Source organism: Pieris brassicae, chromosome 8, assembly GCF_905147105.1.
Source record: "Pieris brassicae chromosome 8, ilPieBrab1.1, whole genome shotgun sequence".
Taxonomy (NCBI): Eukaryota; Metazoa; Arthropoda; class Insecta; order Lepidoptera; family Pieridae; genus Pieris; species Pieris brassicae.
The window spans coordinates 10787716-10815542 of NC_059672.1; the positions used below are offsets into that span (position 1 = coordinate 10787716).

Sequence of the window (27827 nt, forward strand, 5' to 3'; positions counted from 1 at the left end):
ATATTGTTTTGATCATATAACAAGGCTTCAAGAATATATTGACTACATAGTGTCATAATATTTAATTCCTTAAACTTATGCTGTACCGAGTCCTATAGGGAAACACAACAAATACCTCGAACAGCCCGCTTCTGCAGCACAAATATGGATTGAATTTCTGCAGCAACACCCCAAAGTAGAATATCGTAGGCCATAATGTTATAAAATGATATATTTCAAAACATTTACACTATTACATAATGTCGTCTCTTGAATGCAAAGACTTTATAATACATTAAAATGGATTTAAGATTTCTGTTTGTAACCCATGTCTTGTGTATAGTGCGCAAATCTAGGACGCCCAGTTTCTTTCGCTCTTTTTCTTTACGGCTTCATAGTCTTTAATTCTGTATACAATATGTATTTAGGTAATCTTAGCTGTATATTACTAGCCTAAATCTGTGATCTCGCCTTTATTCTTACAATGCGTTTAGCTTCCGCATCCAAAGCTATTATTTCAATTTGATATAAGTGGTATGTCAAACAATTTCAGAAAGTACATAATTCCCGGACAAATAACTTTACTTTTAAATAGAATGTTGTGAAATTTATACGTCATGAATTTTATTAGTTCGTGCGATTTTGGTAGATACAATAATTGTATCGTTTTACGGAATTTGTATTTACGTCTGTTTTACTCTTATATATTAAAGAATGATTGAATATAAATAACTCAGTTTAAACCGCGTGTCAGGGTGCATATATTTATAAGTTCATTTCGATTTCGTTTAAGATTATAATTAATATTTGGCAAACATTTGTTAAATATAATAACATTTCTCGCGGTTGAAGTCGGGCATTAAGTTGCAATAAATTAGTTTAATGTATCGGCAATTCTAATTCTAGGATCTGGAATATTAAAGTTTCTAGACCAACGCAGAGTTTAACTCGATAAAGGAAGTATGCCATTCAAAGTAACTATTTTAATCTCCACTGCCCACCTATTCTATTTACGTACCTATCCAGCTAAATCTATCTAAAAGCACTATAATATTTTGGTACCTAAACGTTATTCTATATAATTTACCTTTAATAATGTAATAAATATTTTAAAAAATATATAAATTAAACCCTATTCTACTGTTGTTTTTGACGCTGGTACGCACTAGGACATTACTTTGTTCTGAATGGCTAGACTTCCGAGGTGCAATAAAAGAACAAAAACTTCGTATTTTAAAATATACAAATTAACAGTGAATCAAACTTTTTATAAACTGTGTGCGTGATAAGTATGTGTGTCATATGAATATGGCTCCCGTCCCCGTAGAATGTAGACTATCATATTTCAAACCATCACAAGTAAGTATAGTGAGTAAAGTAAATATTTGCAATTGAAGAAGACCAAATGCCAAATATGAAGTCACGTAACTCCTGAACATGCCGCATACACCGTGATAAATCCTACTAAAACCGTGTTAGACAAATAAATATTATATGTACGGAATAGTGTTTTTTTTGGAAAAGTTTAATTTCATATAAACGTCTCGTGAATGAAACGCGACGCAGTAACACCGGCTCGAGCAGGCAGCTCAAAGGTGACCTCTCTCAACGTGGTGTTTATTCTTGAAGTATTGTGTTAACCGCATTTTGCTAATATTATGTATACAATAATTACTAAGAATTAATGTTTTTTTTTAATTATCCAGGATCCTCATTATAGTTAAAATAAAAGATTATAGTTAAGAAATCTGTATCTTTATGCTCAGCAGAATTTTCTTTTATAATTATCATGATCGAGTATCAATTTTTTTAAATTGCGCGAAACTAAAAAAACAGTCCTATCGGTCCTGCTGGAAATACCCAACAGTTTCAATAATAGTTTTTTATGTAAATGGTAGGTGCCAAGATTCATAATGACGTGTATTTTACTGTCTATTCGCGTAGAATAATCTATATCTTTGCTGTGCATTGACCCGGAAGGATCGATGTTCAATCACCATGTCAACGACTTTTGTCGGCGTGACTAACCATAAAATATTGTAACCAATGGTGTAAAAAGTTTGTAAAACAATATATTATTTTGTATACAAGTTCAAGTTTTGCTTCTAACATACCCTTGTGTTACTTAAATAAAAAAAGGTTAAAATATGAAGTACACAGAAGAATACACATTTATAACAGTTATTTAGGTTCATATTTGGCATAGATAATAGTTAATAATATTATATTCTGCTTTAAATAGGTGTCATTGGTTAAGTAAAATTGACAGATGAGATTTGACAATAATTTAACTGGTCGCGGCTCATTGCGAACCGCGGTATCTTTAGTTATTACTTATTACCGGTAGTCTGCCTTATCAAGTGTTTAATCTATTTCAACTTCATATTGACTTTTTGGTTCATCACAGTTCTCACGACTGAGTACAGTAATTATTTAAATACTACTTTCGCTTTGTACAAGTAGTATACAAGTTAAGGCAAAATCTGTTAGAGCGATTACAATGGAATCTGAAAGTATTCTAAAAGATTTAAATGAACTATTACCAACATCTATTCGTCAGGAAGTCGCCTGTTTTTGTTTTTATGATGATCATCCCAGAGATTCGCGAAAAATAGATATCGTTGTATGTACAAAACGTGGAGAAGTTATGGAGTTTCATCAAAGAGAACTTGTCTCGTCTTTTTTCTTAGAAAACACATCGGACATCAACGATATAATCATTCTCCGCAATGAAAATTGTGATTTATTTTATTTCGTACATAGCAACTCCCAAATAATAATTTTATCTGTGAAAGAAGAAATGAACATACATATTTTAATAAGTAATGTAGAAAGATATGAATTTCTCGATATGGACTTCTCGGGCTTGCCATGTTTAAAGGTCATACGAAAAGAAGACGCCGTGCCCTTTATCTATGACTGTAACTTTAAGCTTCTTGGACCAGTTAAAGTCGAAAAACTAGAATTTGAAACTTTTCCTATTATGTCACAACTTGCAAGAAAACTCACTGAAGCAAAATACAATGTCAAACAGAATCAAGCCACCCTAGATGAGTATATCAAAATTAAACAAACTGCAGCTCATTGCTTGTATCAAAGAAATAGTCCAAATACTGATGAATCCTTTTTTACATTAGGATCAACCTCAGTAAGTTAAATTATCCATAGACTTGTATATTTATGTGGATTACTAGTGATGCCTATAACTCTTGGTCTTGTCCTCTTATTTTTGTATCTATCTCATTGATTACTGCACTTGTGTGTCTGCATAAACATGCAGTTGATTTCTCTTATGTGCACAGATGACTTCAAACATAGAATGTTAGGATTTTTAACATAAAACTTGTATATTATAACATATTACATAAAATTCCAGATACCGAAGGTGTTAAGTATACAAACACAAAAACCACTGGTGAAGGGTTGTAATAAAAAAATTACTGTTATTGTTAACATAAAAAATGAAAATAATGTGTAAGTTTGTAATTCTCAAACATCATAATACTTGAAAATACCTTTAAACCATTGAAACCAAAGAAGGATAAATGTTAGGACTGAAATGTCTATTAAAGTAGCTGACACCAGTAATTTGTAATAAAATTATTTGAAAGATTCTCATAAAATCAGTGATACTGAAATATCAATAATTAATATGTTAGATTCTATTTTGTTAATGGCAAGCTTTTCTCCATTAAACATATATTGTTTTTAAATAAAGATTTATACTATTTATAATTAAAGCATGCAATAAAAAATTGAAAAAAATATTTTCAGACCCATAGAGAATATACACATCCTCTTTCACGGTACAGACAACAAAACCATTACATACACAACAAAAGTGTATGAAGAATCAAGCACAATTTGGAAAGAAATAACAAATACAATGAATAGTAATCAAGAATGTTATGTTGTTGCTGTATTAGATATGAGAGAATTAAAATATGGTGTGTTTAGTAAAATTGAATTTGAAGCAGTGTTGTCATTTACAAAACTTGGTACTAGTTATGTGTTGCCATTAGAAAATGTTTCAATATCTGTTATGGAGATAATGGGGGAGGATTTTGAATTGCTAATGAGTAATGAAGGTATGTAAAACTTTTATGTTTAAAAACTATTTTTTTTTAATTAAATAAATAATTTAATGGTAGTTTTAATTTAAACTACACTACCATGAATTCTTTAACATAATTGAGATTAGTATTTCCAAACCTTTTTGTGCCATTAGACAAACCTTAGCCTTACTAAAATTCTCATCATTTTAATCGCCCCCTGTGGGCCCTGGCTCCCAATGTGAGGGAATTGCTGATTTAGATTGTCATAAAACAAATTTATACATACAGGATTTTATTTGTGAATTTCAACATTAATCAGTAGTAGTATGTTTTAATAATTTTAATATTTGTTTTTGAAATAAAAGTTGGTATAAAATTGAATGTGTTCATCTCCATTAAATAAATTGGTTGATTTCACATCTTCAATCAATTGCATCATGGTTAAATTCCACAGAATACAGTTTAATCTGAAATACCATAAAGTACAGAAAATATTTATGTGTCAAATTGCAGATAGCAAATTGAAGGTATTAGGTCTCATGGCTACTTCTGAGAAAATGGAACTTATTTTAAGACATGTAGATCCGGAAGAACAGGGTGTAAATATTCTTGAAATTCTTTGTAAATACTTAAATATGGAAGCCCTGGATAATGTGGATAATGTCTTAGTCCATAAGAAATCTCCCACTCATATACTTCATGGCTTGACATTAGTTCTGATGGAAGATAATAAGATGGGTAGTTTTAAAATAGATGTTTATTCAAGGTAAGATTTGCAGGTCTTTTGTTTTTACTAAAATTTTGATTATGGTAGTCAAAGGCCGTGATGACTGGGCCAGTGTATTGGCGAGACGATAAATATGGGTCCTCCAGGAAGTCGAATGATCGATTTTTTTATTGGTTTATATATTGAGAGTGGTGTGGAATTGTTGGAAGATGCGAATTATTCCTTAATTTTACCATCTACGCAAAACTTAGTTTTCCCTGGATGGGGTTTTTAAGAGGATATTACCATTGACTAATTTTATGTACAAACCACCGCCACAGCAACCACCTCCCATCACCGCCCCAAGTAGTCGATCAAAGTTTGTTTGCACCTTCCTCACCATTTAGGCGGGCTGTTGAAATTTTTTGTGGTATGAAACTCCGAGACGGAGACCGGAAGAGATAAATCTATATATTATCTGTAACTGATCTGCCCGACCAAATATAAGTCGCGTTGTAAATATCACCTATGCACAAGCGGCGATTTTAGCCAATATGGCGGCCATCTTTTTTTTGGATCAAAACTTCCACCCCATCAAATCAGTTCTTGACGAAATGTCGCAAATTCCAGTGCCACCGTTGAGGCAGGCTGTTCAATTATTTTTCGAAGATTCAGATCCTGAATTATTCCAACACTCGATTTTGTAATAATTATTCAAAAACATTCAAAAAACTGTAATGTAGGTAATTGAGCTTTATTTAGTATAATATGTTCTTATTGGTCTCATGAAATAATTCTTTTTTTTAGGTCAACCGCACAAGTACTGGCACTCATCATCTACATGTATGACAGGATTCCACACAGAATAATGGCAACCCTGCCAGACCATATTGTATCTGCTAAAACCAGTGATTTAGCCCGCTTCAATAGCAACACTGAAATGGTAATTGACACCAAGAACTATGCGTCAAGCTTATTAAATATATCGAATCAAATATTGGAATATTTCGATGAGTGTATGATAAAAATGAATAATAGTACAGAACCAGAGATAAAAGCTCAAATTGGACAACAAATTCGTTTTTTGTCTGTGGGGTTGCCAGAGTTTTTGAAGTTCCGAAACAAAGTTTTAGAAGAAAGTTCGATTGGAGTACAGACAATAAAAATGGAGACATTTTCAGAAGATATGTCGGTTGAGTCTTTAGATGTTTAAAATGGTTAAAGCCTGTGCTTAATTTAAGTGGTCATTGGTACTTAAAGTGCCAAAATACATAGTAAGAAATGTGATATTAATTACCTCTAAAAAAAAGAGTACAAATTCTAATGAACAATGCTAAAGAAGTTAGCGCTAAGTATCGAGTCTGAAACTGAAATAATATAATAATTGTTTGTTATCGACTTGAATAGCAATGATCTGCCCAGAATCGTGTCTCGTATATTAATCGTGAAAAAAAAGTGAAATTATTTTGGTTATTATTTAATTTAAAAGTTTGTTTTGTATTATAAATAAGACAAATTTTTAATATATAAGGGAAAAATAACTTACGTTGTATCAGAATAACTATAAAAACGCCACAATCATTGTATACAGGGATTGTGGTAGGTTCCAATAATATCACATAGATGGCAGTGTTAAAAACTCTTGTATCCGAAATTTAAAGTCATAATTTTTATGTCGCAGTAAACTAGTTAAATCAGAGTTACTTGAATCTCTAGACAGTTAATTAATTGTCGATATTCTATCAAGTTGCTAGCATTTTGATTTACATAAAGCAGCGTCGAAAACGTTTAACTATCTGTCTGACCGAAAGCCAGCGTGTTGATTAACAATGCAAACAATGCAACAAGCCTCCGCCATGATTATTTAATTTGTTATTGTTATATCGGCGTGATCTTGAAGAACTGAAAGCTTGGGTATTCCGTGTTTTGCTTTATTGTAAATGGTTAGGTTAGGTTAATCTTGTTGCCTAGGAACGGTTGGGAAACTCGTTAAACGTTTCGTTCACTCACTTGTCTGACGGAACTTTAGCGACTTGATTAAATATCGATTTTTAATTAACTGTCTAGAGATTTAATTAACTCTATGATAACTACTTTACTGCTACATTTATATTACACTTCCTAAGGAAATACGTCATATCACTAGATGAGACAGGCGTCGCCGCCGAAAGAGGATGATTTTCTTTTTGGCTCATGACAAAAAGTTTTTATATGTGCGCTACGATACTGGCCATTTATCATTGAATAAAAATGGAAATGGTACAGGTCCTAAAAAAGAAACTAATACTAATGCATGTTCTTTTTCTTCATTTTTTAAAAATTCATAGTGTACAGATGTCAGTTGCTGTGAAATCACAAACAATTCAATTTTCTTAAAGGTCTGTATTATATTTGTCTACAATTTTACAGTCAAATTTATTTCCCAATCAATTATTGTTTTACATTATAGATGGCGTTGTTAGCTAGTTTGCATGCATTGATCAAGATGATGGTTATAAAAATAAAAAAAAAACTATTGAAAATAAAATTATTTTAATTACACAAAGTGTTTTTACAATCTAAGCATATAAACATTACAATACTGGCTACGAGTCTTTATAAAAAAATATTGTCTATACTTAATTATAAAACTAATATCTAAAAAAACTATGTTTTGAGCATCTTGTAAATTTAGCAATAAATAATAAGACACAAATCCTTAACATAAAAATACCCGGATATCCATTAAGCACCATTCATCAGCTATATTTATTAATAATTAAATATTTACCCAAAACCATAATAATGATACACGTTGGAAAATTTACAACATTCTTAATGAACACGGCAATTCTTTTTAATAAACAAAACAATCTTCGATGAATATAAAAAGATGATTGAAGCGAGCGATATCAGCAGGCGAGCAATTTATTTTATGATTTGGTCGTATTTCGTATAGTTAGGAATAAAAGTTCGGACCAATACGACAAAATTTTAATTGTGAATTAAAGTCGTACGTTGCTGCGTTTTTACGCTCATAAATCATTTTCTCGTGTCCGACTCTGGGGTTAATGAATACCATTTAGACAACGAAGAAAATATATAAGGCGGACATCCAGGTGTCCTTATCGTGTATCGGCTATTAAAAAAGTCTGCAACATGAGCAAATCATATATAGATATTTTGCTCGCCAGTTCGCTAGGTTTGAGTTTTGGCAATTGTAAAAATTTTGCAAATTTGTGAAAATAATTTGAAGACTAACCACTCTACTTCTATATTGTCTTAAAGCAAGTTTCAATACTCTGTGGCAACCAATGAGAAACCATAATTGTTAGGAGTCTAAGGGTAGTTTAATCACCATAGCTATGAATTGGATATTAAAAAAAAGGAGACATAAATATTTATCTATACATAGAAAACGTTGCTCTTTCCCAACATGTAGCGAACGAATGTGCTCTTGTGTTGACAGAGAGAACTGGAGCACTTTGTGCGTCTCCCTGGAGCACTATTGTCAGGTACAAGGAAGCTATAATCTGCCGCCCGACTCATAAAACTGCGATATTTACAATATAAAAATATCATTGACTAAGTCAACATTATTAACTAATTATTTTTATGAAGCTAAGAATAAATTTGACCCTAATAACTATAAGAAAACGTCAAACGTTTACGAACAACCTAACTTTTACCTAATAATAGAAAATAAAATTGGACATGTTATTTACACATCTGAGTTTATTAAAATAAAATAGATATTTTGAAATATATTAAGTTGATATATTTTTTTGATGCGAACATGAAGCACGTGTCCAATTAGGCACTTAGATAAAAAAGAATATCTATGTATTCATAAATAACACTAAATGCTAAGGCGCCAAGCGGAAACAATATTATTACAAGCTTGTTTACTTTGTATTGCCATTTAAAACTAACTAGACTATTATTGCATTGCACAACCGGCCATTTCGTCGTCATCGCGTTTTACCTACATTATTATACTGCATAACAAGTTACGGATATTGCACATTATATTGCAAGTAATTCACACTAAATTAACATATATAAACTAATTCATTGCACAAACGATTGCACTTATTTTATATATTATATAATTCACTTATACTTATTAATTTTTAACTTTTAGTTTATTTCTAACACTTTTAATGGTGTTGTGTTCGGGTCTTGGCTGTAAGTTTCTAAAACTACCAAAGTACACAGAATGTGTTTCTACACTTTCAGCTCCCGATTCACTTCGTGCTTCATTACCAGTGTCATCACTGTCACTACAACTGGCTATTTTCGCTATCACTAATTTCCTTTGAAAATGTCTAGAGCTCGTGGAATCACTACTAAGATAGCCCGAGTCTTCGATACTCAACCCCTTCTTCCTTCTTACTTTTGGTTTTTCGAACTTCTGGTCTTTGACAAAAGTGTTTGTATTAATTCCGCTTCTTAATGAATTCCGTCTCGTTGAACTTATAGTGTATTCATTAGGTCTTGAGATGTGAGACGTGCTGCTTTGGTTCATATCATCATATTCCGATATGCTTTGTGATTGGAATGAGCTGTTCATAGGACTACAAGATGGTGCGTCAATTAAATCACGCGTACATACGTGTGATTCTTGGATGGAGGGATTTTGGTTTCTTGGACTAAGACTATCACATACAGTTTTTGACCGCGGATCGAGAATAATTCTACCACTTTCAACTCGTCTGGGAGGGCTTGATGGATTTTCATAAATAGGATTATCGATTGGAGGCAACGGAGGAAGAACATCTGGTCGAGCTAAATGCTTCTGCTTTATTGTGGGTGGTGTACATTGACGCTGTCTTTTGGAATGTCTTAGTTCTAAAGTTAATATTCGCCCTTCTTCTGACGTCCAACCCCCTGAATCTTCTAAACTTTTGTCCGAAGATTCCTCGTGGGTAGAAGAATTATTAAAGATATTAGGGAACATCATCGGCCGAACTTGACCGTTCTTTATGTCATAGCCACATCTCAGACTATTGAATTTGGAAGTGTGCTCTGTTTTACCATTATGCAGAAATGTTCCACTACTTCGCAGTTGAATTCGTTGGCAATTTTTCTTGCCTTGGTTGTCAAGACTTCTCAAAAGATCCTGGCGACTGAAGTGCATATTTTCAAAAATTTCCTTATGCTTTTGTTGTTTACGGTCTAAAGTATCTGGTTCAAAATCATCAGATTCGTGAATTTTAATGTAATTTTCTGGCGAATCTTTTACCTCAATTGTTAAACACCCCGCCTTTTCGTCAAGGTCTGGGATTGTTACTAGTTTTCTGCTACCTAGTGAACATTCAGAACCACTTGGCGAAGTAGGTGCACTACCAAAGTTGTAACTGTTATTAACATATACTTCACTAACTAAGCTATATGAAGGCACCTTTATCTCAATATCGTCTTTATTTTCAATTTGAGGAGGACTTTTAGCACGGACAGTTTCGTAGTGGTTTTGGTTAATACATAAATCAACTTCTGGGGAAGGGGTATTGCTATCACTACTAGAGTTTCTTTTATATACCGCATTTCGCATTGTAAGTTCTTCTTCTAAAGGTAACGCAGTGCTTAAACTAGGACTTGCTTGAGATGATGGGATATCATGAAATTCAATCGGTGTAGATGATGTTGTAACGTCTTTCTTATTAGAATTGCGTTCTAAACTATCTGTTTCGTAGTCATTTATTATAGGACTCTCTGAGGTATTAAAGTAAGTATTATCTATAATATGTTTAGGTGAATTTAATGTAAATCGTTCTTCGTCACCACTATTATGATTGTATGACTTTGAGAATTGATCCAAAGCGATAGCGTCATTGACCATATCTGGTAGAGAATTGTTATTCGTCATTCTTCTGATTCGTCTATCAGAATCGTTGCTTCTTGAAGTAATTGACCACAATTCAGTTAACTTACTCTTTTGATTTATATTATCCGATGCATCATTCACTTGTGGTATAATCGTGTTACAATTACTCGACGTAGGCTCGGATCTTACCGATGGCGACGTAGACTTTTTCGATATGTTTGAAAACATAGAAAATCCATCTGAAAAACTATACTGTTTCTTTACCTTATTTCGGTTTCCTATCCCAGGTAGACATTGTAAAGATCTTGGCATACGTATTTGATCGTCTGTTTCAGAGTCTTCGACTAGTTCGTCATTCTCACTCGGTATGTTTTCTAGCCATTCTCGGATACTGCTTTGTTTATCGCCTTTTGTATTTAAGCAATTCGAACAATTTTGAACTTTGTTTTTTTTGATATTTTGTATATCATTATTAGTATTAGATTGACACCCAGGGCACCCTAAACAATCGGAGGATCGACGCCTGGCATTATCTCGTTTAAGACTTATTACACTTCCACTTCGTTGGCTACCAAGTCCATGATAAAGATCGATGCTGTTAGCATTAGAAGGATAAGTTTCTTCTTCTGGTATTTCATTTAAAATGGGGTGAAAACGTTTTGCCGCCATTTTTTGTTTAGCTATGGATATAACTTCGCGTATTTTAGAGAGAAATTCTATTGCTGCCGCTGGAGGATCCTGTAATTTTATAAGATGTTCAGTATGTAATCAATGCAATACTAACTTCCTAAGACACAAATTCCTAAGCTTTAAACTTCAAACAAAGCTGATCATGCTCACACTTTTTATTTGAAATGATTAATATTTACGGCTACTTAGACATGTAAAACATGCCAATAACATCTTAAAACTTACAGCCATGAAATGAGGTTCAAAATATGCCGGGTTGAAGTATAGTTTTCGTCGCGTTGTACCAACAGGACGCGCGATCTCTCTATCATCAATAGTTTCTACTATAGAAACGTGTTCGTCTGGGAGACGTTCGATTCCAGACTCGTCTCGGTGATTTATTTCCACGTTCTCAAACGGATTTGAGGATTCTTCATTGTGTAGATGAATGATTGCAGATGTCGTTCTTTTCTAAAAACATTAAAAGTTTAATTGATAATCCAAGTAGTGTGAATTATTTAAGATAAAATTACTCACATTGAATACATTATCGTCGCTCTTCAAACTACTATCAGGCATATCTTCAGAATCGGATAAATTGCTACAAGTGTCACTAGGGTAGGATTTATCAAAGGACCTTCCAACTGTAAGGAGCGGGTTCTTTTTAACGACACCCTCCTCTCCCATGGCATTGGAAATCTGAACTCGTTCATTGTTGATTCTGAGTATATCTCTTTCAGTTATTATGGTGCCGTCTCTTTTCCGCCCTATGGTTCTTCGCACACTGTTTTCTTCTGTAGATGCTTTACGTCGCTTCCTTATATGTAGGTACAGGAAAACTGAGGCTACGTAGATAAGTCCGAGAAGGAGGGAGCTTATCCCTATAGCTATATATTCGCTAGCACTTAAACCAGTGGACGGTGGTGTATCTGATGTATGAGCTGTTGGTGTGAATTGCACTTCAGTAATATCTGAAATTCATTTAAATATTTCAATTCAAGTTCGAGTATTACTAATTTGATTGTTTTCTTTATTTGTACTCTCTCAAATTTTCTAAGCAAAGTAATATTATTTTTAAATATATATAAATGAAGGCTGACAGCTGTTCCAAATTATAATACGTTAGCCTCTATAAAATATACTTACTCGTTGCATGTCTGGGTGGAGTCCCTTGAACTCTGAAGGCCACACAAGGAGTGAATACACCTCGAAGATCAAGCGGTGATGCAGGAGAGGTGGAGACATCTCGACACAACAGTCTCACGACCATCACTCGACCAGACATGCGCGTGCGCACATCTTCTTCACCACTCCACTATAATATTGAATAGTTAACAATATTTAAGAGTTATAGACTTTCATCTTGCTTACAATATAATCTTAATAGATGCTAATAGAAACAAGTATTGCTGAATTTAACCTGCAAAAACGTTCGACCCTCATCCCTGAAGAGGCTAAATGGTACATCAGCATCCAGAGTATTGCGGAGATCCAAAAAGCCTTTAGTTGTGAGAAACTGAGCACCCGATACAGCACATATTGGAGTTTTGACATCTGGAAATAAGGATATTAATATCTTTAAAGAGAGTAATTTTGTCGCATAGTTGTGTTAAGATAGCCACGTTATTTCAAGGTAGCTTGCTATTTTTATTTAACAAATACGTAACGATTTAAATTTCAAAATAATTGTTTTATTGAATCTTAAGCCTAACAATTCGGTTGTCAACTAAGCCAAATTTATTCGCCTTTTAATTTTGTGCTAGCAAAGTCATCGCTTTGCTTTTTTCATTATTAAAAATTATTAATATTCATTTGAGTTAATATTATTATATACACTGCATGAACTTACTTTGAAAAGTTATTTCCCGGGAAGGATGAATGATTTGGCCCTTCAGTGGCAAAAACACAAAAGGGATGCGTTGCATGGCATTTCCTGTGCCAAAAGTTGCAAGGGCACATTCTGTAAATAAAGTAATGTTATTTTTGTAAAAATATACGGAAACTGTTCAGTATTTTAAAACTATGATTAGTAATTACAAATATCTTAGATATCCTAATTATGTGAAGTTGACGATGACCACAGATTATATTATAAACTGACTTGATTGGATTATACCTTTCCCGTCAAACGTCGTTTACAGAAAACACCAAAAGGTTTATTTGGAGATAAAATATTCTGTTTTCCCTTACACGATATATGAACGTTCATTTTGGAATAAACACGTGACATGTTATGGCAATAATTTAGGCTTAGCCATAATACAATGTAAAATACAATAACGTTTTGACATTATTGCGAGTTCTGACATGATTATTATGGTCATTATTGTTGCAAAATTTCCGAACACCTGTCATAAAGTACATGAATTTCAATTCAATTGGAAATTTAAATATTTGATAAGTAGACCACATGGAAGCCTTGAATTTTACTCTGCATATACTTATAACTTGAATTATTAAAAGACCCTTTAATAAATTGGATACATATAAAAAATGGAGCATTGTGTTTATATTAATAATACTAAATCATTTATTTAACAAGATAGTGGTACAATTAGATCGTTCAACTACAAATATCCGCACAACCAGCCATATATAATTAGTCATGCAAATATCATGTCAATTTTTTCAAAATCTTATAATAGGAACATAAAATAATGTTAAAGTTAAGTTAGTTAAGGTCCAAATACTCGCCTACGCTATAAAGGCACCTTGCCTTTAAAAAAATAATCACCTTCCATGAAAGAATTACACAGCAGTGATCTATAACTGTTAGGAACGTGACTAAATAGTTTTATAGCCATGGCGTAATAATTTTTTGCATAAATCGTGGTGGTGGTGCATGCAGAGACCTACAGCCGTTGGTATACAATACGGTTAATTTCGTAACGACGAATTTTGCCACCATTTAATAATATTTCTTCAGGGTCAATTTTGAACGATCCTTCTTGTAAAGGGTTTTCAAGGTTTCATCGGCGTGGCTACAAATGTAAAGTGCCTTTGCAACATAAACCCTACTTTGTTTTTAACGCTTCACGATGTGATTTCCTCTTACGTGTGACGTTCTTCCAACGTTATCATTACTTTAAGCTTTTGAATAAAATTAATAATATATTAATATAATAAAACTAATTAATTTATTTTTCCAGATCTATTATAAAATTCATACAACATTTCCAGTTTCTTCCAAGAGCCGAGAGATGAGAGACAAGAATACCATTGCTGTAATACTAAAAAAAACCTCGAGATATATTAAACTATGTGTTAATTATTCAACTATGTTTTGTGTTTTCGTTTGCATTTCACCATGCCTCCTGCTGATAGAGGACAAATCTTTGTTTTTAATTTATTTTATTATTACTAATGAACTATTAATTACTTAAGATGTCATGAGGAACATGGTGTTATGGTTGCAGCTTACAAATACAAACATATTGTATAAAACAAAAAACTTGGCGATTAAAAAACTGCGGCGGAGAGTTTATATAGCCAGTTCTCTTCCGTTCTACGCCCTTGATTTAGAACTGGCAGTAAATGTAAAATTAAAAGCATATGTATATGCATTTCCTTTATTCTCTTGTGTTACCTTTATGAATAAATGAATTTGATTTGATTAAGTTATATATAAATGTACATTACCAAACCAAATATGTACATTCAAATCGCGTTCATATTTTAAGTATTTTATGCATATCATAGTGAATATTTGCATACATTTGATACATTTTGAAGTGCGAAGGAACTTTCACAAACTTAGACTTGTAACGGTCTTAAATGAGCTTGCATTTTTTATCTAAGAAATGTAATGCGGTCAAGTGACAACTGTTTAATTGGTCAACTTCTTAGCTTTAATTCAAAAACTTAAATGAGAAATTCTTTACTGATCAACGACAGATAACTGGCGGCTCGTAAATTGGTATGATGCACTATTAAGTACGTATACATACATGAATTTAGTTTCCTAAAATTGGGCCTTTAGGAACATTTCGCTAAGATTCAGAGTTGATTTTTGGTAACACGACGGTCGTATGTCTAAAGGAAGTAAAGTACCCTCTTGCCTTGCTGAGCACAGCTTCTTGCTGGCTAATTTAGGCCTTCCCTCCAAATCACCGCAAAACTGATCTTTGTTCAATATGACAACGCCGATGCTGGCTATGGTTTTAAGAATAGAGTCTTCGAAAAGAGGGTGGTTGTTTTTTTGGAGGAAAATAGTAATATGAACGTCTCCAAATACGCGCGCATCAGCTTATTAAGCTGTTAGTGTCTTTATGTATATAATAATAACTGTCTAGTAATTGTCACTGGTGATACTAAATTGCGATTTACCTGGTAGATCATCCACACATAGCTCTCTATCTTCTCTAAAAAGTGGCGCTCGTTGAGGACATGCGCACGCACAGCCGCCGGCAATGGATGCGTCGTACGAGTTCGTCGCACCAGCGCCATGCTCTGCACATTGTGCTGCGCCGCATTCATCGCCTATCAAGGATTTTTAAGATTTATTTTATGCCTGTATTATATATCTATATACAAGATATAATGAAAGTTATATGAATTGTTTTTAAATTTTCAAGCGAAGAGACATTTTCAACGAAATCCATAGCTAAGTACGAGTGTTATCGTTATATTATAACGAATATTTTGTTAAACCAAACGTCTTTGCAAAGGCATATGACAAGAAAAATTACCGTAACGATGATAGTGCTTGAAAATGATTAGCACCAGATCTGATTGAAAATATGTATGATTTATAAAAATGCGACCTAATTTTCTAGGCTTTTTGTTTTTTAATGTATGTTAAATGCCTTTATAGAAAAACTAACCTCCTATTTAAAACGTGTGGCTCTTTTTATCAAAGCGTTAACACAATTTGAATGAATGAGACGAAAGAGTGTAACTGATTTATATATTTCCTTTTTTATAGGACAAGGGCAAACGGGCAGGCTCACCTGATGTTATGAGACGCCACCGTCTATGGAAACTTAATGCCAAAGGGCTCCAAAGTGCGTGGCCGGCCTTTTAAGACTTGGTACGGTCAAAATATTGATACGGATATTAGCTTTAAGAGACGTTTCAAACACGAAAACGTAAACATTATATGACATAAATGTCTACAATTATTAATCCTACCGATAAGAGTAAAGACGTCGCCAGTCTCCCGTCTTGTGAGGTCACCGAGGCTGGCGGCGGCCGCGGCTGTGACGAGCAGCAGCAGCGCGGCCATGCTACCCCGCCTCGGGACTCCGCCACCCCGCCGCCCACATTGCTCTCACCTGTAAACCACAATATTATTTTTATTTATTGATTTTTAATTAGTTACATACATATAACATAAATTTTCATCAACATCATTTGATGATTTGATCATTTCCAGGTAACCCTAGTAAGTAAAGAAAACAGGAAATGCTAAGGGTAAAGGACATAGCTAAATTTAAAACAGTAAATTGCAGATTGAAAACACAAAATAAATTAAAAACTAAAAGCTAATCTTACGAGTCATGAATCTATTATCAGAGAATATTATTACCACCTTTACCCCATCGATCTCGAGCTTCGATCGAGCTTTTAAAAGTGTAAAGCTTTATTTTAATGAGGTGATTGCTTACATTTTTCTAACTGTGCAGTTACATACAGTGAACGTAATGAAAACAGCCAGCATTACTAAGACAACAATTATTATATTTCCACGTGTCTGACACAGAGGGCTGAGCACTTACTTATATATGTATAAAAGCTTTCCAAACCTCGGCACACTGATACATTGGTACAGGAAATATAAAATATAATGTTCAATGTGACAAACAGAACACACAAGAAGAGTTAAAAAAAAACTATTCTCAATCTGAACATCGGTGAGTTTTAGCCAAAACGCGTTGTCCGGAAAGGAGGGACAAATGGAATGATGCCTGGGGTATCTAATAATAATAATAATCATTTATTTGCCAAGATCAGTTTATCTAGGCCCCACACGAATCTTTAATTTTGTTAAAATAATGAGGCAATCAACCAGATTGTTAAGTAACTCAATTGCAAACGATACATTAGTTAATTTACATTAAAAGACAAATTGTCAAGGTCTGTAGTAACCTGGGTAGCTGTGCAACTGTTTTCTAGGTTTTCAAACCTCATTCTAGTATATATTATCTTTATTTTTAATCATAACTTCGATATTTATTTATGTATTATCACTTCGTTACACTACAATATAAAAAAAATATAAGAAAAAGAACTTAATTAAATCAAAAGGAGAGCAACTGGCGGCCTTGTCGCTTTCGAGCGATCTCCTCCAGGCAACCACTGTGAGTAAAGAAAAAAGAAAGAAAAAATGTATTAAATTACATACGATAGGCAAGTAGTGCAAAAATACATTTAATAACACAAAGAGTTATTTATTAAGACAAAACTAAACAGGAACAAAAACAAACAAACTAAAAAGATGATACATTAAAATAGAAAGTAAAAAGACACATAAATCACGATAATTAAAGATAAGTCTCACGTCAAGTCGATATTTAATTTAATTTAAAATTGTTTTTATATTCTAGAAACTATCTTTTTTTCGTGAAGAAATGCATAAAGGCTGCCGTATGCCACATTTTCCGCAAACATGTCTTGCATTCGACAGAGTCGCACATTGTTGACTCGGCGTAAACGAGTCTTTTGTGTGTGTTTTTTTTATTATTTAAGTCTAAATAATTTTCGATACACCACTCCATGACTCAATTCTCACTATCCAAAATAATTTCAAAAAAATATATACTACAAACTGTTTTGCCACATGACGCACCATGCCGCACGCAATTGCGCACATTGTGACAAGAACCATTGTATAGCAATTTTTAACATTGTAGCATGCGGTCTTCTGGCATGCTGCAATGCCGCGCAGTGTTGCTCCGGTGTAATGTCTCTGGGTGGAGGGTTATATGGGACTCACTGCTACTGCTACAGGACCCGGTAAAAGCCTTGTCCCGACCCCCCACGTCTAGAGACATCAACAATCTAATACCAACTTCTAATTATTTCGTAAATTAATAAATTTGGACTAGTTCCGCTTGTTGATGACGTTCCTTTATATGGTTATAATATTTTAAATTTGCCGAACCAATGCTATATTTGTCGATGATTAACAAATCCATAACAGGTTTTGCTTTTCTATCACAGTTTTCTGAAAGTGGACGGTTTTATGTACTTATCCGTTAAAATATGCGTAATGGCACCTATTAGAAGTGTTTTACAACACATGACTCTGCAAACTGTGCATAAATTGTAGCTTAGACGAGATTAAAGACGTTTATATTATAAGCAATATTTAAATCGAATTATTAACTGTATGTTAGGCATGTTGTAAACCGTCATCGTGGTTTGGGTGCCTTCACCTCCTTTCAATCCTTGAATCAATTGTTTCGATAATTGGACTAATTGGCACCTGTATTATTTTTGTAACACTTCATATAGGTTTTGTGGATCTTAGAAGTTCCATTATACCAAAATATGTTTTATATTATGTGGGATATAATTTGCAAATATTTCGCTAACAATTAGCGTTGGCCAAAACACACCGGTATTCAGACTGAGCATTGATAAACGAGGTAGGCCTGAATATCCATAGTTACTTTCACACTTTGACTTCGATTTTCCTATAGTTTTTATATTTTAATAATTTTGTTTGCCTGGAAGCGCTTCCACATTAAATATTGTGTTTTGTTTTTCTTATACCAATGCATCAGTGTACCGAGCGGCGTTATAAATCAACAAATAAACATTTAAAAACGTTTTCTATTGTGTATACTCACGTTTAACGCGAGTACTTTAAATTTAAATAAAAGCAGTAAAACTATTTACAGACTATAATTGTAAAGTAATAGCTGTACGTTTATAAACAAAATTGACGTGCAAAGATCTGCTTTTACTACAAGAAAAATATTCTTACATATCGAAGCGTGTCATGGGGTTTACAGTACTCGATATTTCCACGTATTTAAGTCGGTTTTATATGAGCTTAATTACTTGCTTAATTTCCACAAATTAAATGTGGAAATAATTTTATATGGTCATTTCGCTAATTGATTAAATTTTATGTTTATTAATAAAACTGTCTAAAAATGCATAAAATTGCTTTTAGAAGCAGAGATCGTATAATGTTTTTATTTCAATACATAAATGTGTTTTCATAAGTTTTAGATTGCTTTTAAATGAGAATTATTTGATCTTTGATAAATGAGCTTCGAGATTCAGTCAGGATTTAACGTTAACTGCGATTGTCATATGTTCAACTACAATAGTTTTTTGACGTATGGGTGTTATAACTAAGACTTAAGGCGTTACGTGTTTCAATTGTTTCAATTATTTGTTTTATAGAACCGTACGCAAAAGTCTTATATTACCTGTGACACGGTCGTATTTTGGGTATATCATGCCGTTGTCCTCATGATGTTTGAACAACTATTCACGATAAAGAGATTACCTTTTTGAAATTTAATCACTAAAAACTTTTGTATAACGAAGTCTATTTACAGAATCGCAGGAGCAGTTATTAAAATGACGAGGGGAGTGTGAGCGTTAGTCCAAATGGTGCAATGGACCACTAACACCAAACCCAACGAACCTTGCTGCTCGCTATGGACAAGAGGCAAGGTAATCGTTTCTCTTAAACTGTGCTCTCTGTATTTGCCGGACTAGGCAAGGTCAGCGCGGAGTACGGGCGATATGATGCGCCGTCTCGTGGTCCTTTTGGGAAGAGCGCCACGTTAGTATCTTAAATGTTATTCTTATCCCAATCGAATCATCAGATGAAATTAATGGCGATCAGCACATTACGAACAGTTCAGTGAACAGCTTTATAAGCTAACTCTAGTGTAATATAAATCCCAATAAAGTTAGTATAATAGCGGAGAAATCGCACGACATCGCAAAAATTCAATGGCATTGTCCTAAGTTCGATTTCACTCTGTTCACATTATTACCTGTGTACGATAACCTTTGTGAACTGATGAGAAAATTGCAACTTTTTATAAACATTGAACAATGTCTCTACCTAGTTATTAAAACAACTTAGAAACTGTGCTTAGTTTTATTTACGTTCTGAAATAACGCGTCACATTTATACGCGTCTAAATATCATTATTCAAAAGTTAATGAATCAATATTTGCTGACAGAACAGGATTTCGTATTACATGTTGTTTACCTTATGATAAATCACTTTTAACTAAATAAATATGCCAACTAACTTAGAGTTAAACAAGTAAAAAGCTTAAAGATACGTAAAATTGTGCCTTTTGTCAGTAAGTGCTCATGGGTGGCGTTATAGCTAAACACGTGATTCGTAAGATATTTTATAGAACAGGGACCAAACGGGCAGGTCAATTATCTGATGTTAAGTGATACCACCGCCCAGGGACACAACCAGAAGCCGGGCAAGTCGTCAGCCTTTTAAGAATTCGTAGGCCTTTTTCTTTGAATACCATTAGCTATTATTGAAAACAGTAATGGGATTACGCTATCCGTGTCTCTGAATTCGCAGTCTTCATTTAAGATCAAATAGTCAACAGTAAAGCTAGATTCGCAATGGCTATTGTGAATTACGGAGAACCTGTGCAGCTGCGACTCCAACAGTCGAACTCTGAGTTTCTCATTAATAGTAACTTAAATCCGTCCGTAAAAGTACTATACGTAAAAGCACACATAATTTAAACCATCTTATAACAACGTTTTCATAAAAACAAATACCCATTCGTGAGGCTACTAGAAATAAAACATTCAAGTTTTAAGTCAAGTCTGTTTCGTCAATATGTAAATGCATTAAGCCAAAAAAGTACGGGCACGCTTTCATATTGACACTTACGATCTTTCCCCGTTCGACAGGCTCTTCGAAGTGTTTACTCCGGGCAAACAATAATGAACAATATTTGACAGTGTTTCTTGATGTAAGTTGATGACTGTTGGCGGTCCCGACCTCCCACTTATCAATCAATGATAGACATCGTTAATCTTTAACATTAGTGTTAAGACAAATGTTTGAGGTGAGGTAGACAAATGATGATTTATAGAAATCTAGTTACCGTACCGTTAAGTTCGTAGCAGACACGTTAAGGCACACTGCGTAAATTGGTAAATGCACAGATTAAAATAATAAATAAATCAATGGCGCTACAACCTCTTTAGATCTGGGCCTCAGATTACTGAATCTGTTGCTAGTATATTTGCCAATCTAATGCAAGTAGGTGACCAGCCTCTCCTTGCCTTCCAGATGGCCTTCTGCCTGACACGTCGAGAGCAAACGGGCCAGAGGCTCCCCCGATGATATGTATATGAAGTGGATGTTTTGGCCCACCAAAAGAGAACTCTAGCGATGAATGTTCTTCGAGGATGTCATGGCCGATAATAATGTCAGCACAAAGATTTTTCACGATAAAAAGATTCACATTATCATATTTATGATTTCCGATTTTCAGGGTTTGCAAAGTTTGGCCTTCCACTTGTGAAGTATGATTAAGAGAGGCCATAGAAATTGTCTGATTGCAGGATTTTCTTTTTAACCCGCATAGTCTTGCAAAGCTGTCATTTATAAAACTGATGGAGCTGCCGGTGTCGAGAAGTGCTTCTGCTCTTATTCCTCGAATATAAGCAGGTACAGTAGCTTTACGTAGTGAAGAAGGTAACGCTGCTGTGATACAAGCGGAAAGATCTTCAGTACCTACCACAGAGTTTGTAGCTTTGGAAGAGCTTCTGCACACAGTGGCAAAGTGTCCCTTCTTGTTGCAGAGCTGACAAGTCTTTTCAAATGCAGGGCAGTTCTTGCGAGGATGTATTTGTCCCCCACAAAAGAAACATTTTCGTCGTCGAGGATTATTAACAGAAGAGCAGGGCTCGTCGTGCACAGTTTGTAATGTTGGTGCTTTTGGAGCAACAGCATTTAAAGATACAGTATTGAAGCTTTGAGAGTTGATTTCTGCAGTTTCTAGAGAGAGTGCTTGGTTGTAAGCTTGATCAAGTGTTAGAGTTAAGTTTTCTAAAAGCCTTTGTCTGATTTTATGCGATGATATACCGGATATGAATGCATCACGCACGCTATCGTTTTTATTTGTTTCTGCTTTAACAGCCGCAAAGTCACAATCTTTAGAAAGCAGTTTTAAAGCTTGTAAATACGTGTCAATACCTTCTTCTGGTCGTTGTTTCCTTGTTGCTAACATGTGCCTTGCAAATATTAGATTTTTCGGTTTTACATAAAGTTTTTGCAGTATTGTGATCGCTTCTTCGTAGTTCGTGGCTTCGCTTATATATGTATAAATATTTGGTGATATATGATTTACCAAAAGCTGAAACTTTATGCTGTCCCATTCTGACGGAGGAACCGACTGTGCATCTGTTTCTGAAGCGGTCGGTTTCTGCACGGAAATGAAGCTTTCGAAAGTCTTACGCCAGTGTATCCAAGCTCTCGTACTAGAGCTATCTGACGGGTCGATATCAAATCTTTCAGGGCGAAGATATTTATCCATGTTGCGTTATTAGCTTATTAAATTGAAATAAGAGAAAACCTTTCATGAATATAAGGTTTCTGATCTCTTCTGTAATAAATTCACTATATGATGATAAGTGATACCGCCCTTTAACACTTAAAAGTCAAAGTCAAAATAACTTTATTCATATAGGTAAAAAAATAAACATAGCGTTAAAAACGATGTTAAATTGATTCTAAATTTACTATAAGTTCGTAAGTCAGGGCGTAGAGCGGGCAAGAAGAACTGGCAAGAAACTCTCCGCCACCCTTTTAATCGCTAAGTTTTGAGTTATACAAATTGTTTGAAATGGAGCAAATCAATTCCGAGGATTAGGATCATTTAAATAATCGTCAAATTTTTAAAAAGCTTTATTGATTGATTTACGTTTAACCAGAGCTTTGAATTTATTCAGTGATAAATATCTAATTTCTCTTGGGAGTTTCTTGTAAGAACGAAAACAATTTCCATATAAGAAGTGGTTTATCTTCTGCAGCCTGGTTGGCTTAAATTAGTTCAGTTTATAATACTCGAAAATCTTCTAATACTGGTGAAAGTCACGATTTGTTTTAAAATCTTTTATATTGTTTTGATCATATAACAAGGCTTCAAGGATATATTGACTACATAGTGTCATAATATGTGTTCTTAACAGTAAACTATCGGATTTTTTTCCAGAAGGGTCGCAAGTGCGTTGCTGGCCTTTTAAAAATTGTTTTTTTTATGTAATAGGAGGCAAACAGGCACGAAGCTCACCTGATGTTAAGTAATACCGCCGCCCATGGGCATTCAAATTGCCAGAAGACTTGCAAGTGCGTTGCCGGCCTTTCAAGAATTGGTACGCTCTTTTCTGAAAGGACCTTAAGTCGAATTATTTCAGTTGGCAGCTGGTTCCACATAGTGGCTTAAGAAACTATTAATATTAACATAAAGAACGCTCTTGTGTAAAAGATAGCTGCATTAAAACAAATGTTGAAGTACGCAAAGTACAACTTCTAAAATATATATACAAGATTAGCCTCAATCGCTGTGGTGGTCGTTTGAATGATGTAACTCATACAGTACGTAAATATTGTATACATAGAAACAATGGCACACGAGTTTTATTTGAAGTAGGCTTTCAGTGTTAGGCTGAGAAATGGTAATTTGTGGCGGAAATACATTTAGGACTTAAATATTCTATTCATTGGCAGAGTCAAATTGTTAATTTCGAAACTGTTTTGATTTATTGCAATGGTTTGAAAATAAATTAAGGAACAATATGTGTATATTGAGGCGGTGTTTATTTACGAAGGGAAAGGCTTAAAAGAGGTTTTGTTTTCCGTTGATCGTAAATATCTATTTATCTTTCTTATTTTAGTTTTGATTTATGAAAAACTCAATTAAGATTAAACGTTATCTTTTTTAAACATATTATTAACAAAAATTATGTTTTAAATTAAAATAATATTTAGTGAAAAGGTGACTGACCATAATATCTTTTTATTAATTAATATTTAGTAATTTCTAATTATCATTTATAGGTTAAGAAAATTTATATACTGTTTATTTGTGTGTTAAATAAATATGTTTCTTTTTATATTCGACGACTTGTCTCGACAAATAATGATTTTTTAAATGTATTTATCTGAAAACAGTAGTAGTAGTAGGAGCAGTGTTGGCCTAGTGCCTACAGCATGCGACTCTCATCTCTGAGATCGTAAGTTCGATCCCCAGCTGTGCTCTAATGGATTTTCTATCTATGTGCGCTTTTAACATTAGCTCAAACGTTGAAGGAAAACATCGTGAGGAAACCGGCATGCTTTAGACCCAGAAGTCGACGGCGTATGTCAGGCACAGAAGGCTGATCACCTACTTGCCTATTCAATTCACAAACGATCTTTCATATACAGAAATCTGTGGCCCATACCTAAAAAAGTGTAGTTGTAGCGCCATTGATTTATTATTTTTTATCTGAAAACATGTCTAAGCTCCAGGGAAACGCCTACATCTTTTCTGCAGCATATATGGAATTTTATGGTATAATACCTTATTGCGATCTATTTCCAAAGAACAACATTTACCCTATAATAGGCAGCATAATGTAACATTATTGTATCGTGAGTGAGAATAAGTATAGATATTAAGGCCGAGCAGGAATACTTGCCTCGAGCTCCAGGAGCTGACCAAACTGGTTAATTGGACTCGGCTAATGTCCCATACTCATGAAGAATGATTAGTAGGTTAAGGTTTTCCAGTTCAGAAATGGTTCCGGTCGCCGCAGGTTCTATAATTAGTTAGGAGCCGTTACGTAATACTTGTATATTTATTATTTTCCATGTGCTGTATTTACAGCTACTGTTCATTTTTATAATATGAGTCTTTTGCGTTCAACTATGTAGTTAGATGAACTGGTTTAACATTCTGTAGTGTTAATAAGCGGCGTTATATGTAAAACGCTAACTTCCTTGAGGGAAAATTGTTCTGAATATTCCCTAGTGAGTGGAGCTTTTTTGAGGAGCCTTATATGATATTTTTTCTTTAATTTACGATCTTATTTATACGCAATTAAATCTCTGGGTTGACTGGGTTCACTTTTGTCTCTAAGTGTGTAGAAAATTGATAGTGAAAGTCCCTTTTCAGAAGGATTATTGCTAAAAAGGTTTACAACGAATATGCTGCGTATCTTTAATTTAAATGTATCAAGTAAAGGAAGACTCTCCAGCAGCGAGCATCCGAGGTCATTCTTGTGGTTAAGTATCCAGAATCCAACGTTTAGAAGACACGGAGTAAATAGGATAAGATATGCCCATCTTCTACCTCCTATATAGTACATTCTGTAGTTGGAGGTCTGGAGTTTTGAGCATATCATGTACCGTTAAGCCTCACCAACGCAGCCTTGTAGGATCTACTAGTGGTCTGTCTGGTGGTATTGCTCACCCAGTCTCTAAATAGCTGAGATTCTGTCGGAGGCTGGATGCTCAAATACATTTCCACCTCAGATATGTGGTAACGAGTTTTGCGAAGTTGACGGAAGTAGCTCCTGTCTCTTGAATCGTAGTAACGCGTACGGAAAGGTGTAATCAGAATAAGCGAAACAAACCGACAAAAGTAAACCGTATTTAAAACGAGATTAAGTAAATCATTTCACCTATAATGTCATCAAACATCACTATAAACCCATTTCAAAATTACGACCGTACGATTTTATTACTTGTAAATTAAAGGTTACTGTACAATAACTACATCGTAAACGAATCGTTCACTTGGAATATAATGTCATCTATCTTAAAGCGGAAATATTAAAATTTTATAATTCGAAGTTCCGTAAATTCAATATTCATGATCATCCTGCAAACCATATATATTATATAAATTCACCTTGCCTACTACTGATAGAGGACAAATCTTTGTTTTTTTTGTTATTAATGAACTATTCAGTACGATGTCATGTGGAACATGGTGTTATGGTTGCAGCTTCTTACAAACATTTTGTAAAACAAAACCCTGGGGATTAGTGAGTTCTTCTCGTCCGTTCTACGCCCTTGATTTGAGAACTGGCAGTAAAATTAGAAGCATTTAATATGTCTTCATTGACGTTACTTAAATGAATGAATGATTTTGAAAACCATTGTTTGGGGCCATTCAATTATTACGTAAACACTGGTCTTCTTATTTGGTGCGTCAACAGTAATAATTTACTTTTTTACGCATATAACCCACACGTTGTCGTTATACCCGGACTTTAATACACTGTTAAACAGAAAAGCAGTTGCTACTCAGATCTCTCTCTACGTTACGCCAAAAAACAGTTTTAGCGCATTTGAAAAAAACTGGGTTTATAAAAAAGCTCGATATATGGGTACCTCAAGAGCTCACTGAAAGAAACCTAATGAACCGTGTGGTCATTTGTAATTCTTTATTACCGCAAATAAACCGAACAATTTTTGAAGAAGCTGATAACTGGTGATAAAAAGTGGATCACGTACGACAAGAACGTGTGAAAAAGGTCGTGGTCAAAGGTCGGTCAGGCTTCACAGACTGTGGCGTAACCCGGGTTAAGTCGCAACAAGGTGATAATGTGTGTGTGTGGTGGGATTGGAAGGGCATTATTCATTATGAGCTGTTACCACCAGGCAGGACCATCGATTCTACCCCAAAATTTCTAAAGCAATGGGATTATGTCCCTACCTACCAGATGGCAAAAAGTTATTAACAAAATAGTACCTACATACTTTAGTTTCAATAAACTATATTAAAATATGTTGTGAATTTTCTTAAATAATGCGAAGAAACTTTTTTCCCAACCTATTACTTAACTAACATAAGCCAAAGGTCTCTCATTCCCTGACCATCTGTGTGATTGTATACAAAAGCTAAGAGTATATATTTCACGGCCTACTGCAGTCACAATATCTGTAAGGTATTTATAGGACATTATTGCAAGTGATTCTTCAACAGAAGCAATATCTGAACTCATTTCATACATCGCTATAACTTTCTGAATTTCGTACTAACGTATTCTTATAATTTAAATAACTTAGTTATAATGTTAAGTTAAATCACCGCTACAACGAAGGTCGTAATAAAATAATATGCACTATACTTAAAACCCTCGCTAACTGTCCCAGGAGCCCGAGTACTATTTGCCCATGTATTTACTAACCTAACTGTCTTAAACAAACTTTGCCACTTGAGTAGATCATTAGTTCTGCTTGGGGAAACACATGAGACGGTATATCAGATTTTGTATGACATAAGTTCAAATTGTTTGATCTGGAACCTACCGCAAGGTAAAGGTATACGAATGAAAATAAATTTGTGGACAATTCATTTGACGGCAAGCGGCGGGATGGGATATCATTGCTCCCTTGGAGGATGGGACAGGCTTTGGTATGGGAAGCTACACTTCCCTCGGATAAGCAAAAAAGCTGGGGCAGCCTCAGAGCAGGCGGACAATAATAGTAGTCTTTCCTCCAAATTCGATTTTGTTCCCTTTGCAGTAGAAACTCTTGGACCGTGGAGTTCAAGTGCACAGGCGCTAATTGAAGATTTTAGTTAAGATTAAGACCCCAGAGCTAGTAGTTTCCTCGCTCAACGAATAAGCATCGTAGCGAGGAAAATGCTGCCAGCATTA

The 27827-nt window shown here is 34.3% G+C and overlaps 2 protein-coding genes across 3 annotated transcripts in view; one reads left to right on the forward strand and one right to left on the reverse strand.

Moving 5' to 3' along the window:
- The first annotated feature begins 2277 nt into the window (after positions 1–2277).
- LOC123713535 lies at positions 2278–7221 on the forward strand. Its single transcript, XM_045667247.1, has 5 exons — positions 2278–3127; positions 3356–3453; positions 3754–4067; positions 4548–4800; positions 5548–7221. The coding sequence occupies exons 1-5, from the start codon at positions 2480–2482 to the stop codon at positions 5951–5953; spliced, it is 1719 nt and encodes a 572-aa protein (XP_045523203.1). The 5' UTR covers positions 2278–2479; the 3' UTR covers positions 5954–7221.
- A 189-nt stretch (positions 7222–7410) lies between these two features.
- LOC123713533 overlaps positions 7411–27827 on the reverse strand; it is a 67341-nt gene continuing 46924 nt past the window's right edge. For both annotated transcript variants that reach the window (XM_045667246.1, XM_045667245.1), the window contains exons 3-10: positions 16346–16488; positions 15542–15694; positions 13065–13175; positions 12636–12769; positions 12362–12530; positions 11753–12186; positions 11462–11686; positions 7411–11284 (exon numbers count right to left, since the gene is read on the reverse strand). In XM_045667246.1, the coding sequence (XP_045523202.1) occupies positions 8846–11284; positions 11462–11686; positions 11753–12186; positions 12362–12530; positions 12636–12769; positions 13065–13175; positions 15542–15694; positions 16346–16439 (3759 nt within the window). In that variant the 5' untranslated portion in view covers positions 16440–16488 and the 3' untranslated portion in view covers positions 7411–8845. The remainder of the gene's footprint in view (positions 11285–11461; positions 11687–11752; positions 12187–12361; positions 12531–12635; positions 12770–13064; positions 13176–15541; positions 15695–16345; positions 16489–27827) is intronic.

Excerpts from the sequence above, each read along its gene's own strand:
- LOC123713535 (XM_045667247.1), top strand. The coding sequence starts at position 2,480 with ATGGAATCTGAAAGTATTCTAAAAGATTTAAATGAACTATTACCAACA. Across the intron at positions 3,128-3,355 it reads TTACATTAGGATCAACCTCA|ATACCGAAGGTGTTAAGTAT; the intron begins GTAAGTTAAATT and ends ATAAAATTCCAG. Across the intron at positions 4,801-5,547 it reads AAAATAGATGTTTATTCAAG|GTCAACCGCACAAGTACTGG; the intron begins GTAAGATTTGCA and ends TCTTTTTTTTAG.